This window comes from Schistocerca cancellata, chromosome 9 (genome assembly GCF_023864275.1).
Source record: "Schistocerca cancellata isolate TAMUIC-IGC-003103 chromosome 9, iqSchCanc2.1, whole genome shotgun sequence".
Classification (NCBI taxonomy): domain Eukaryota; kingdom Metazoa; phylum Arthropoda; class Insecta; order Orthoptera; family Acrididae; genus Schistocerca; species Schistocerca cancellata.
The window spans coordinates 411,614,594-411,629,552 of record NC_064634.1 but is presented as its reverse complement, the minus strand read 5'-3'; the positions used below and the strand labels follow the sequence as shown (position 1 = coordinate 411,629,552).

The 14,959-nt window shown below is 43.7% G+C and overlaps 1 protein-coding gene across 2 annotated transcripts in view; it reads right to left on the bottom strand.

Annotated features, from left to right (window-relative positions):
* Positions 1–14,959, bottom strand: part of LOC126100632 (probable G-protein coupled receptor Mth-like 1) — a 406,527-nt gene that overhangs the window by 331,927 nt on the left and 59,641 nt on the right. Inside the window, exon 2 of one of the 2 annotated variants that reach the window (XM_049911258.1) lies at positions 12,783–13,137. In XM_049911258.1, coding sequence (XP_049767215.1) covers positions 12,783–13,137 — 355 coding nt within the window. The remainder of the gene's footprint in view (positions 1–12,782; positions 13,138–14,959) is intronic. The other variant, XM_049911259.1, reaches the window with a different exon arrangement.

Sequence of the window (14,959 nt, the reverse complement as noted above, 5' to 3'; positions counted from 1 at the left end):
AGGCGTTGATGATAGAGCTTTCATAATAGAGTGTAGCAGAGTGTCGGCCATTGTATTTGTTTTTCCTCTGAAATGAACGCCAAGGTAGCACTACAATTATTACACATGTTTTTCAGTTTATTCCGTACTATGAAATGTAGCTGTTTCATTTACTATGACCATTTTGATGTAGTTTTGACCATAAATCTAAATGAAATTGTGAATTTGACAAATGTACTCCACCTCCGTAGTGTCGATTTAAGCACACTCTTTGTAAATCCCTTCCTGAGGCCACAGATCTTGGTCAGAGATGTTAGTTTTACGTTGTCAGAGTAGCAATTAGTGTGTGTGTTAGACAGTCTGGTTATGTACTTGCTTCGAGAAAGATGGAAGCTGGCCTGCTGTGTAGTAGAGGCGACATTACTGGAAAAGGATTTTGTATGATTTTATTCTGAGGAGAATTTATGTGGAAATGAGATGATAATGGTTGGTTGGTTGGGGGAAGGGGATCAAACAGCTAGGTCATCGATCCCAAAAATGTTCAAATGTGTGTGAAATCTTACGGGACTTCAACTTCTAAAGTCATCAGTCCCTAAGCTTACACACTACTTAACCTAAATTATTCTATGGACAAATACACACACCCATGCCCGAAGGAGGACTCGAACCTCCGCCGGGACCAGCCGCACAGTCCACTACTGCAGCGCCCTAGACCGCTCGGCTAACCCCGCGCGGCTCGTCGATTCCATCAGACTAGGAAAGAATGGGGAAGGAAGTCGGCCGTGCCCTTTCAAAGGCACCATCCCAACATTTCATTGAAGCGATTTAGGGAAATCACGGAAAACCTAAGTCAGGATGGCCGGACGCGAGTTTGAACCGTCGTCCTCTCCAGTGCGAGTCCAGTGTGATACCCATTGTGCCACCTCGTTCGGTGGGATGACATGAATACAAGAATGTCAGAAGGGAAGTTTTCTAAGATAATATAGTTTCTTTATATATTCGTAATTGTGTATTTTCTTATTGTTGGAACATTGTGTATGGTTAAAGTTTACTGTAAGAAATTTTATAATGAAGAACATGGATTTGTCTTGTAATTGAAATAAGTGTCTAGGAAAGTAAATGTCACAAGAAAATTATTAAGAAAGATTTTTGTTAACTTGTCTAGCTGTGAGAAGTCTATGAAAGCGTGTATTGTTATGGCTTACTGAAGCATAATTATACTTGGAGTCTTTGTTCTCATTTATCGGTCGTTGATCTTAGTTCCTCGTATTTCATTCATTACCTTTATGAGTGTGTTCTGTATACTCGCATTGCGCATCGCGAGTTGTGTGCTGAAGAAGCATTTTTATGAAAAGAGACAAGATACTGTCTTGCATTGCACATCGCAAGTACGGTAAATGAAATTTGATTTTGACAGTTTCATTATTATCTTAATAGTAACAGGTTGCAGAACATACAAGCGTTCCATTTGTACAGGAAGGTCAACAAATTTTACTATCAGCACTACTCATGTCCACTGTAACGTACGGTGATTGTAGGAATGTATTTCTGAAAATATCGTATCATTTCGGAGGTTTCAAATCAGTAAAAGATTTCTTTTGATCTTTCGAGAAGTTTTAACACAAACTCAGATGTGTTAGTTTTTACATACATTTCCTTTGTAATTACAGTTCTAGTGTAGTGATTGTTTGTAGACTAAAGATCATTCAGCCCAAGGTTTTTATTTCAATCATTCTGTTTTGCAGTCAGACAGCATACGTAAATTCCATTGAAAACGGATTGCTCTCTCGTAGGCGAATTGTTTGATGTATTGGCTTGCCTCGATTTCGCGTCGTGTAGCGTGAGCGTCACACACTTTCGTTCAAAATTTAAATTTCTGAATTTCACTTTAACAACTTTCTGTTGCCCTGCACTGAGACTTAGGCATTTAAATATCAAGATAAGTTTTACTATTTTCTTAAATAACAACCAGACACATGCACACTCAAGGTTAGAAGAAGAAATAGAAGTTCAACATTAAACTGTCCTTGCTAAAAAAAACTGACCGATAAGCTATTAACAATATTTCATTCTTCAGAACCATATTGCATAGCTATTAATAATAAATTGAAAATAAGTACATATTTTTTATTGAATTCAAATACTTTTTCCAGATATATGCCAACATGTCAAGTTTTTGTCAGCCTAACGCCTTCTTTTTTGTAAGAGTTTGAGTTGTTGTAAAGATTGAGAAGGAAGACGGTCACTAAAGGATATTTGCAGATGTCGATGATGGTTTCAGAAAGGTAGTGGAGGACTTTAATAATATTTGTAATTTTACAACTTCTTAGGAAGTATAGATGGAAGACGGTACTCGTATTACAGGGTGGCTATAATTAAGTTTTCGCTGCTTGAGTGGGCCCCCCATGGAAAACGAGTGATCGCAGGACAATGAAATCTTGTGGAAACATTTGGAAGGACATGCGGAAAAGAGATAACGACTACACCATTGAAAGAAAGACGTTATAATTTCAACATGAGATTGTGATGTTTGTTCTTTGCGTATATTGTTTCGTTCCAGGTTACAAACGTTGCTCAGTGTGGCGACCATCTATATTAACGACAGCCTGGAACGTCACTATAGACTGCTCTACTGCTGCCCGAAACATCTCAAGTAGAATGCTGGCCAGCTCCCTCGTTATGTTCATCTTCAATCTTCATGGTGTGTTAGTGCTCCATCATAAACCCTGTCCTTCAGATAACCCCACAACGAGAAATCACAAGGGTTCAAATTTGCTGATCGCGGTGGCCACGCAGTTCGGAACACTCGGCCAATGATTCGATTTTCCCCAAATGTTTTACTGAATAAACGAGTAACCTCACGAGCAATGTGAAGTGGAGCGTCATCGTGCATCAAGACATGGGAGTCCAAGGCACATCTCTCCTGTAGAGCAGGGATCACATCTTAATAAAGCAGGACACAGTAACGTATGCCGTTCACGCTGCATGTCGTTGGTCCTTGGGTTCCGTGTGCCTCAAAGAAAAATGGACCAACCATGAGCTGTGCCGTGAAACCATACCATGTAGTGATGCGTTCACTATGCAGGGGAACTTCATGAATGCTCATTGGCTGTGACGATCTGCGAATGCGACAACTACGAGTGTTCACTGTCCCAGTGAGCGTAAAGTGTGCTTCATCACTCCACATGTTCCATGGCCACACGTCGTCAACTTGAACACTTTAAAAGAAAGAAAAAAAAACCAGCTCGTGCACTGGTTGATCACACTTAACACTGAACACTGCCCTACTGCTCTAGGATCCTTATCCATGACGTCTGTAACTTCCTTAACAATTGCAGCGCAATTGGCCGTCGGCCACTCCCAGGAACAATTACCAAATCGCCTGTTAATTCGAACTTGCGAAAATTGCTCTTCGACCTCGATGTGAAAAGAGAACCTCTTCGTATTCCGTCAAAGCGTCGATATTAGCGAAGAGCAGCAGCGCTACTGTCGTTTTTCCTATAAAACAGCATTACGAGTAAAGCTCAGCTCATCTTGTCCTCACCTATAACTGTAATGTACAACGATGCTTGTGTTTCACCCTTACGCCATCACGCGAGTACCGGCACCTAATGGAACGACACTTGAGAGGTGGCATGAGCCCCCTCTCATATTTCTATCTTACTCTGAGTAATTCGATTTTCCTCTCTAATTGCATGCGGTGAAAAGTCGCTACTCCGTCACACATGGACTGCCCACACAGCGTCTCTCGTCACCGGGGTGGTCCGGTGACAGGCGGGTGCTGTTGAACTTGAAAGGGTTACGCCGACAGGTGTGAGGGAGTCGAGTGGATGCTTTCCAGACGCCGACATTGTCATAAGAGCGGGAGCGACATGCCCACAGGGGTCTGACAGAGCAGCTGGGCTAGAGATTCCGTTACTTCGCAGAAACTTAGTGAAAACACTTTTTGGCGAGCTACCAGCGAGGCGTGGGAATGACTTTTGTTCCCAGGCAGTCTTGGCGGGCAAATTCCCGCGCTTTTCTGCAAAATCATAACTGTGATTGGCTGGCTCAGGGGATAGCTCTTTGACGTAGCAAAATCGGCGCAGAAATTGGCGCCAAGTATCTCCATTGGTGGAATAGTACTGCGTCGGCAATAGAGGGGAATTTTCCGCCGGTTTTCGAGTTGCTGATTGGAACGTTTAACCACGACCACTGTCGTGGGGACGGAAATGTTCTGTGTTTGGCTGGTACAAGTGCTCTTGAGAGAGTCGGCTCTCGCCTTTTGGTAGGAGTAGGTTACAAGACTGAGCTCTCGCTGCTCTGGACAGCCTGCCTTCCGTTGGCTGTCTAATATACTTTTATTTAATTGTAACTGTTTGACGAAGTTGCTGAAGTTTCGACTTCAACATAACTTTCCGAGTACAGTTGGCAATTGAGCGTTGTGTGTACAAGCGGCCAATGTTGTCCGTCTTGAGCAGTTTTGGCTAAAGTTGACTGTATCGGAGTTACTGTGTGACTTCGCTTGTAAAAATCAATCACTGTACCGTCAGTGATTGTGTGGCGAGCCTTCTTCGTCCCCTCAGGCGCATTTGTATTGATAGGAAGTCTTGTCTGGAACAACCAGACCAGGATAATTTGTTTCGGGCTATACTCGCGACATTATCATCACCACGGCGGGACGTCGAAGCAACCAGCCATCGCTTCCGGTACGCCAGATCGTGTCCTTGCAGTTAAGAAGACAGCTTGGTAATGTACGTCCGCAGCACCGGCAGATTAGGGAAATTGCTCTGTGATAATCAGAGCTCAGCAGAGTGTGCCTGTTCCCATCTTTTCTTACATGGTTCTGTCTTGGATGTTCATTGCCTGAGTTCTCACTACTGTAGCAGCAATTAATTTTGGGTTGGCTGGGTGTTTCTCTTAAGATTTGAGTTGGAAGGAATTGGATCCACATACCACTTCGTCATAAATGTCACAATCTAGTTTATGGACAACTTCACAGCATTTATTTGAGTATCCAATTTGATGTATTGTAAATGTTTCATGTGCTTTATTTATTATTTTGAGTTTAGTCATTATAAATCAAATTGTTATTTTGGACAGAACTTTCATTCTGTTAATCGGCAGAGCAACCCTTTCATTTCTCACTATGTTAATGAAACTTTCATTTATTTAATTAATTTCTTTCAAATTAAATTATTGCAGGGGCCAAACTCTTTTCTACTCCACTTGCAGGCTCGATTACAGTCAGTTCGCGTATCTTCTTAATCCATGTGCAACGGCAAATGTCGGAGTTAGAAAAGGGGGGGGGGGGGGGGCATAAAGCCTCATTTACATATGAAGATTCTAGAAGAATTTAGTGTTAAATGCACTGCTAGCCCCGGCACCTCGGGCACTGACGTTACTAACATTTAAAATCCTGCAGCACACAGTCTGAACATCATTCCTCTAAAGTTAGGTACCCACACGGTAAAATGTTTTCCATCTACAGTGGCTCAAGCAGATTTATTTACTTATTTTATTTATAGTATGGCATACATCACAATCCTTATACATTTTATGCATAGGTTAATTACAGATTGTCATCAAGACATTTAATATAATCAATTGCCTTCTCTGCTGCAACGAGGAAATCGTTGAAGGTTCCCTTGTAGGCTCGAACTGGGCATTCTTCCACTATGTGTCGGACTGTTTGTTTTTCAGCGCCGCACTCGCAATTTGGTGTTGGTATCGTTCCCCGTTTGTAGAGGGCGTCAGCACATCTTCCGTGGCCAGTACGTATGCAGTTTAGAGTTGTCCACACTTTGCGTGACTGGTTGAAGCCAGGCAGTTTCTCGGCTGTCACGAAACTTTGGCATTTTGGTGTTGTTTCCACAGCTTGTCGACACCAAAGTTGGAGTTAGGCATCTCTTTACCAGAGAGTAATGCTGGTCTTCTCAATTTAAGCCTTCTGCACTCCAGGTCAGCTATGTCGCTGTGTATGGGCAGCTGTGGGTTATCTTGTTTAACACACTGAGAAGTGCGTTTTGTCGCCGCATTTCTGGGGGTGTTATGTGGCTCAGGGCTGGCAGCGATACAGTGGGCGTAGATTTTATTGTGCCACTGATAATGCGCATGGTGTCATTTAATACCACATCAAGCCTGCTTGTATGTGGGCTGTTAATTCACACAGGAGAGCAGTATTCTGCCACCGAGTAGTCAAACCCAACTGCTGATGTGCGGAGTGTGCTGGCTGTGGAGCCCCAAGTGGTGCCGCACAGTTTATAGATGTTGTTGTTTCTTGTCCTCATTTTCTCTGCAGTCTTTGTCAGGTGCTACTTGTAAGAGATCGCCCTGTCCAATGTGCCTCCTAGGTATTTGGGGTAGTTGTTATGGTTAAGGCTTTTCCCTTCAAAGATGACATTAAGCTCTCTTCTTGCTGAGTGGTTGCAAAGGTGGAAGCATGATACTTCAGTCTTAGTCGGACTCGGCAGCGGAAATAGCCACTCAGCAGCTTCAAATCGGAGCACAAGATGTCCTCAGTAGCCTCGAATGATTCATGTTACGCAGCTATAGCCCAGTCGTCTGCATAACCAAACTTTCTAGATTTTGTGTTTGGGATGTCAGAAGTACAAGAACAACGGAGCAAGGACTGAGCCTTGTGGTAGCCCATTGTTGAGAATTTTAGTAGAGCTCATTTGTTCTCCAGTAATAAATAACTTGAAAAACTCTCTCGGCAAGCATGTTATCGACGATTCTGATACAGCAGGCCTTGTCTCCAGACAGTGTCATAGGCTGCACTCACTGATGTTTTTTGCTTTTTCTGGTATCCTGCCTCTGTATGTGTTGTCAGAGAAAGTATTTGATCAGTGCAGCTTCTATTAGTTCGAAATCATGATTGTTCGTCTGGAACTGATTCCAGTATTTTGGGCTCAGTCTGTTGCCATTATATTTGAGTAAAACTCTGAAAGACATTTTTTTGACATATTCCCCACAGTGCAAAAGGAATTCTGGGTGTATTCCATCCAATCCAGATGTCTTTCCCGCCTTGACACTCTTCAGGGCTTCCCTGACTTAATTGGGGGTAAGTTTCGAGGAATACTGGTCCAAAGGTGTGCTGTTTTTCTTAAGAGCACTAAGTTCACGGCGTATTATTCTTGTATGTTTCTTGTCTTTGGCGCTCTAGATGTTGCCTATATGTGAGCTGAAATCCTATTTGCAGAAATATCTGTTGGGTTGTGGTGTAGTTTGTCAGCTCCACCTAGTTTTCGGAGGAGACACCAGGCCTGTCTACTGGATCTCAAGTAGATAAAGTATACTTATAACCACCCAGCATGTGTTCAGCCCATTCTGGTTCTATTTTCATAAACTAAAAACATCTATATTGCAAAACAGCTGAAAGAGTTACCTGGATACCTGATCCAACATGCTGGCTGTCTATCTAACGTCTTCCAGGAGCAACAACACTGCAATTTTCAGTATTTCATATAATTATTGTCCCATTTAAAAAAAAAAAATGAAGCGCTTTCATTATCTGCTCGTTAAGAGGTATAATATTATGTTAAAGGTTTAACACAGCAAGTCAAACATTAATGGTAGAAACAGTGAAGATGTTTTAGGCAGATTAACTCACGACACGCAAATCACCCAAAACTGACTGTATTCATCCAGGTGGCGGTGGAAGTCGGTCAGATAGAGCACTACACTCCAGCCCTGGAAGACCAGGGGCAGAGATTTTTCTTCGTTCCGGTCCCACCATGACGGTCCCGGGTCCAGTTAGCATGCTCTCAGATGAGTTCCGGGGGTCTTTCTAGGGAACTGCTCCAAATATGAGTTGTTAATTTCGTGGTGTTGCACTTTTCTGACATAGAAGGGTGTGTATTATAAGAATGTCCGATCAATTTGCTAGATAAGGTAACTCTAACAGGCTCACTATCAAAACCCTACGAGCTGACTTTCAAGGAGAGACAATATCATAGGTGTTTCCGCCTTCTCCAACAATTATCATGTTAAGAACGCCTTCGATAAGAACTGGGCAAAAATTCTTGATGAGTTCCTATGGTAGCGTACAGACAACAATTCTTCAAGTGCGCCATTTGTGAGCACAACAGTGTGAATGACGGCAGGACTGAGGATTAGGGTTCAGAGTCCTGTCGGTGAGAAGGTAATTAGAGCACAAGCTCTATTGGCGAAAGGGAAGAGAAGGTAATCGGCTTTCTAAGGAAGCAACCGAGCACTAGCCTTAAGCGATTTAGGGAAAACACAGAAAATCCAAATCTGAATAGCTGGCAGGTGATCTGACGGAACAATAAAGAAGTCTAATCGTTTTACATAACGTTACAGGCACCTTCTGGAGCCATGGGATCGCCACAATTCTACGAGAATTGGCGTCACCTCATGGCGTTCTTTGAGAGAAATTCGTTATGACATAAGAAAATACCAAAATACAGCTGTGGTGATTAATGCTAACAGATAATTAGTTACATGTTCCAAAGATCATTTGGACGATTCTTTTATCGAGATGGTGTGAACGAGTCAGTCAACAGGGTGTGTATAGACGTTTAGTATTAACGACAATGAACACATTTTTTTAGCCCTACTCATCCAATTATAGTGAATAACTAGTCCTTTTACAGGTTCACAAACCGAGACATAGTCGCGAATACAAATAGTAATCCAGGTACGGTCAATTTCTTTCTTTTTTTTTTTTTTTAATTCCAGTCTTTGATCGCAACATAAAGTCCTTCGTCGAACATTTTACTTTACCGGGCTATGCAAATAAGTCAATGTCATATATGGACTCGTCCCAGAGATACGATTTTAGGTTGGATTCAAAACTTGTTTTTCTATCTAACAGACTTCTTATGTTATTGGGCAAATTATCAAAAAAAAATTTAGTGCTGCATACTGAACTCCTCTCTGTGCCAGCGACAGCTTTAACAATGGGTAATAAAGGTAAAATTTTGGAAATTTGTGGTACGTTCTTATGGGACCAAACTGCTGACGTCATCGGTCCTTAAGCTTACGCACTACTTAATCTAACTTAAACTAAGGACAACACCTACACCTATGGCCGAGGGAGGACTCGAACATCCGACGGAAGGAAGTCATTTTCCCGCTAGTGTTGTAGTTACATATATCATTGTAATTCTCAAGTCGTGTTGGACTGTTTATCATGAAATTAAGCACCGAATAAATTTATTGTGATTGCATAGTTAAAATGCCTAACTCCATGAAGAGGTGCCAACATGACGACCGCGGGTGAACGCCTCGCATACTCTTACTACTCGCTTTTGTGCAATCAGTACTTTCTTTCTAAGTGATGAGTTAACCCAGAAATATTCCGTAAGACAACTTTAAACATAGCTGTGTGTAGCAACCGTGAAAGTATCAGACTGATGTCACCTGTTTCAGTATACACAAGCAGCCCTTAGCGGCAATCTTTAATTTTTAACTAGCAATGCCAGTAAAACTTTTACGTAGGATGTTTTATTATGTGAGGTGGCCTTTTTGGTGTTAAAATTGTATGACGAGAGCTGTTATGCTCAACTTTTTACGTATGTAATATAAATTCTGATGAAGACTCCCTAAGTTTAGGAGTCGAAACCATGATCAATTCGACTATAAAATCCATTGCAATCAGTGAGCTGTCCTTACTATAAAAAAAATCCGTAAGACATTATTGAGTATAAATTCGCAAAATTTGTCAGGGAACTGATTTATTTGTTTCGAATACTCGTAATTATATGAAGAGCAAAAGTAGCTGAACTTAACTGTTTGAGTAGCTTGGTAATATGCTTCTTCCAGTTCAAGTTTTCATAAATATATACACTAAAAATTTTGGAGTCCTCTACCCTACGTACTGACTCCTGCTCATGTGGTACATCAACTGTTAGTACGACTATTTGTTGTACAGAATTTTCTCAAATTTGTAATTTTCTCAAATTAAGAGTGTGTCAATCTTCAGAGAACCACTTCTCTGAAAAACATTGTTAACACTCTCTCCCGTTTTTTCTCTCTAATGAGACTTATTACAACACTAGTATCATCTGCAGAAAGTACCAATTCTGTTTGTTGAATGTCAAGTGAAAGGCTATTCAATAAATAATGCAACACATTTTCTTTCTGAAAGTAGGTTGATTTTATTCGGTATTCCAATACACCATGTTATTGTCCATTCTTTTGGCTACCAAACCCTATTTTTCAAGATAATCTCCGTTCTTACGGCAGCTTATGTGACGGCCTGTATGTCTGCATCGTCCACTCTACGGGTCAATGTCGTAGATAACGTCTTGCTGTATCAATGATCTCCGCATCATCCACACATTGCATCTTTCATTAGGCCAAACAGACGGAAGTCGGAAGGTGCGAGATCAATGCCGTATGGTGGATGAAGAATAACGGTCGCTGAAGTATTACGGCTCCTCTCTGGTACGTAGACTCGTGTGAGGCCTTGCGTTGCCATGGAGAAGGAGAAGTTCGTTTGCTCTTTTGTGGAGACGAACACGCTGAAGTCGTTTCTTGAACTCCCCGGGTTAGCACAATACTTCAGAGTTGAGCTTTGCACCATGAGGGAGAACATCATACATAGTAAGCCAGCCCTTCAGAGACCCGGGAGACCGTCGCCATTGACTTTACCGGCGGAGGGTGCGGCTTTGAATTTTTTCTTCGGAGGAGAGATGGTGTGGCGCCACTATATAAATTGCCTTTTTGTTTACTGTTCGAAGTGATGAAGCCACCTGTGACGATGTTCTACAAAAGTTGTCTCTACCAGTCTCGTAAAGCGCAAGCAGTTGCGCACCGGTGCTCCTTCGTTGCTATTTATGATCTTTTAGACGGCGGGGAACCAAGCGGACACATCTTTCGAGTACCTCAGCTGTGAGCACTACCAACAGATACGTCCAGTTGAGTCTCGAAGTGTTTCATTCTGATTCGTCGATCACCTCGGATAAGAGTGTCCGCACGTTCCAACATTACAACAGTCACAACTGTGTGCTGCCGGCCTTCATGCGGGGGGATCGGAGAGCTCTGCGCGATCTTGCTGCGATGATGACAGATGCCTCGCCCAACTACTCTCCGTGCTTTTGTTCTCCATAGACTTTCTACAAGCCCCTGTGAATATCTGAGATGCTCCGGTTTCCCTCTAAAAGAAACTCAGTCGCCACCTATCGGAACTCCGCATTTTTTCAACTTAAATTGGCGGAGAGAAAAAATGTGTTGCGTTACGCATTGAATGCTCCTCGTATAAGGAATAGGAGTGGATCCAAAACTGAATACTGTGGGACTGCCTTTGTGATTTCTCCCCACTCACAAAGTATGTTCAAATTATTCAGCACTTCTCTCTGAATCCTGTTTGTTAAGTACAATTCAAACCAGTTGTATGTAAATCCATCTGTTCCATAAAATTTACGTCTTTTTAAGGGAGTAACATGTGACATAATTAAACACTTTGGAAACCTCACAGAAAATACAAACTAGCGGCATTTTATTATTGAAGCCTTTTTTTATATTTGGTCGGTGAATTATAAATAGCATTCTTAGTCCAATAACTCTTGTGGAATCCAAAATGTGATCTGCTAAGCAAATTGTTGCTACCTAAATATGTGATTATTCTTGAGTTCATTAATTTTTCGAATATTTTGGAAAAATGTGACGGTAAGGAAACTGAACTCTAATTAGTTATGTATGAAGATAGTAACTCTTCTCGAAAGAACAGATACTATTGATGAGACTGCAGCTACTCTAGAGTAAATGTTAATTAATTGAAACCCTCAGCTGCCGACAGGTGTTGTTGATACACCTCGGTGGGGACAGCTGAAAATGTGTGCCCCGACCGGGATTCGAACCCGGGATCTCCTGCTTACATGGCACACGCTCTATCCATTTTCTTTCTTTTTTTTCCATTTTGTTTGTTGTTGATCGTTATGTTTCGTCGTTGCGGACGTCACCTGTCATCCGTTCAAGTTTGTTTGTTGATCCTTCCACTCAGTTTTTTTTTATAACAGAGGCCAACCAGCTCTCTGGCCGACCACGCCGAGCTACCGTGCCGGCGTCCATCTGAGCCACCGAGCACACAGATGAATAGCGCGACCTCAGGGACTTAACCCTTGCACGCTTCCCATGAGACCAACATTCCCAACTGTCCACAATCTACATACTTAATGTTCCTAATAGATATTTGCCCATCCACTCGTTACTCGCGCCAACTAAGGTGACGATTCCCGTAAGAGTTGGGGCAACCTGTGCGCATTCGCACAGACGAAGGTCAATGGCCGGGTAGCCATTTATCTATATATGAAGACAGTAACTGTTCTCGAAAGAACAGATACCATTAATGACAGCGCAGCTACTCTCGAATAAATTATAATTAATTGAAACCCTAAGCTGCCGACAGGTGTTGTTGATATACCTCGGTGGGGACAGCTGAAAATGTGTGTCCCGAACGGGACTCGAACCTGGGATCTCCTGCTTACATGGCAGACGCTCCATCCTTCTGAGCCACCGAGGACACAGATGGATAGCGCGACTGCCATGTAAGTAGGAGATCCTGTATTCGAGTCCCGGTCGGGGCACACATTTTCAGCTGTCCCCACCGAGGTATATCAACAACACCTGAGGGTTTCAATTAATTATCGCTTTGTCTTTCTGGTCACGTTTCTTACAGTAAGGTTTAACAGTTGCGTACTTCCGCATTAACGTAAGCTATGGGACGCAAAATGATCAATATTGCCCTTTCTTTAGAGAGGTGACTTATATTTAGTACGGTGATGTTATCAGCGGGTAGTAATACAGGGTACAGGCAGAAGGGTAGCTAGCGGTGTGTGTCGTGGCGCGGTGCCACCAACCTGTCGGACCTTGATCCTGTCGAGGCAGAAGGCGCCGGCGGGCAGCTCCAGCGGCGCGTCGTCTACGCCGTCGTCGTCGTCGTCTCCGGCGTCGTACAGCAGCATGCGGCCGTCGTGCGTGACGGTGAACTGGTTCAGGTGCTGCATCACCAGGGAGCGCCACGGCGCGGGGCAGCCGGGCGCCGCCCCCGGGCTGGCGAGCCACGCCACCCCCGCCGCCCCCACCTCCTGCCCAGACGGCATCACCACGCGCAGCTTCGCAGACACCCACCACGGCAGGCGCGGTGGCGGCGGCGGCGACGACGCAGCCGTCGACGGCGTGGGTGTAGAGCGAGCCGTGCGCGCCACCTCGTACCTGGCACACGGCAACAACACACCACTCGTCAGCCCCGTCCCGTGCAAGCTACAGTACCTGCCGCCAGCATTTTGCTCAGTTACTACCAGTTTCCGGCTTGGAAAGATCCTTTCTGTATTAAATAAGGGCTAGAGTTGTAAAACTACAGTAGACTATCATAAGTATGCCTAGATTACTGTAGTTTTTCTAGTAGCTTTGGTCAGTTAAGGGCGTACCCACAGTACCTGTTTGCTAGATGTGTTGCATGCACATCAGCCTTACCTCACAACGAACGCTTCCTTTACATAAGCGATCAGTGTCTTACCAGATTCCCCTAAAAACTGCAAGTGGTAAACTGTTTAGAAAATGAGTGAGGGTATATAAAGGGCCTTGTAAATTACGGAACATTTCTGTTCTACACAGAGGTCACAAAAGTCATGGAAATCTTCCTAACATCATGTCGGACACCCTTTTACCCGACATAGTGCAACAAATCGACGTGGCATGGACTTAAGAATTCATTGGAAGTCTTCCGCAGAAATATTGAGCCACGCCGCCCTTATAACCGTCCACAATTGCGAAAATGTTGACGGTGCAGGATTTTGTGCACAAACTGACCTCTCAATTGTGTCTCATGAATGTTGGATAAGATTCATGTCGGACGATCTCGGTGGGCAAACCATTATTCGCTGGAATTGTCCACAATGTTCTTCAATCCAATTGCAAACAATTAAGGCCCAGTGTCATGGAGGAGGAGATTAGTGTTTAATGTCCCGTCGACAACTAGGTCATTAGAAACGGAGCACAAGCTCGGATTCGGGAAGATTGGGAAGGAAATCGGCCATACCCTTTCAAAGGAACCATTCCGGCATTCGCCTGAAACGATTTAGGAAAATCACGGAAAACCTAAATCAGGGTGGCCATAGACGGGTTTGAACCGTCGTCCTCCCGAATGCGAGTCCAGTGTGCTAACCACTGCGCCACCCCGATCGGTCCGGTGTCATGGCATCCATAAAAATTCCATGGCTGAACGGCAGCAAATGATCTCCAACTAGCCGAATATAGCCACTTGCAAACAATGACTGTTCAGTTGGACGAGAGGCCCCAGTCAGTTCCATATCAGCACAGCCCACACCGTTAAGGAGGCGCCAGCAGCTTGCATAGCGCCTTGTTGACACCCTGGGTCCATGGCTTTGTGGGGACTACCCCACACTGGAGCGATACCATCAGCTCTTACCAACTGAAATCGGGACTCATCTGACCAGGGCACGGTTTTCCAGCCGTCTAGAATCCAACCGACATGGTCTCGTGTCCCGGAGAGGTGCTGCAGGCGATGTCGTGCTGTTTGCAAAGGCATTCGAGTCGGTCATTTCCTGTCATAGCCCGTGAACGTCAAGTTTCGCCGCACTATTTAACGGATACGTTCGTTGTAAGTTCCACATTGATTTCTACGGTTAATTCACGCAGTGTTGCTTGTCTGTTAGCACCGAGAAAGCAAACGTCTGTTGTGAGAGATAATGCCTGAAACTTGTTATTCCCGGCGCACTCTTGACGTTATGTATCTCGGGATGTTGAGATTGTAGTGGACTGACCCGACAGCCAATCCACTATGACTTGTAGCCGAATAGCACGCGTTAAGCTCACGCAGACTGGCGTGAGGTCTGGAACAGTAAAGTAGTTGAGTCTAGTAAGAAAAGAACGTAGTTGCTGGAATACTTAACTTTAATCCATAATTGGTGTACATCGCTCTTGAAGATACATGTTCTAATATCTCAATACAAACTGGTAATGGCGCCTTGCTAGGTCGTAGCAAATGACGTAGCTGAAGGCTATGCTAACTATC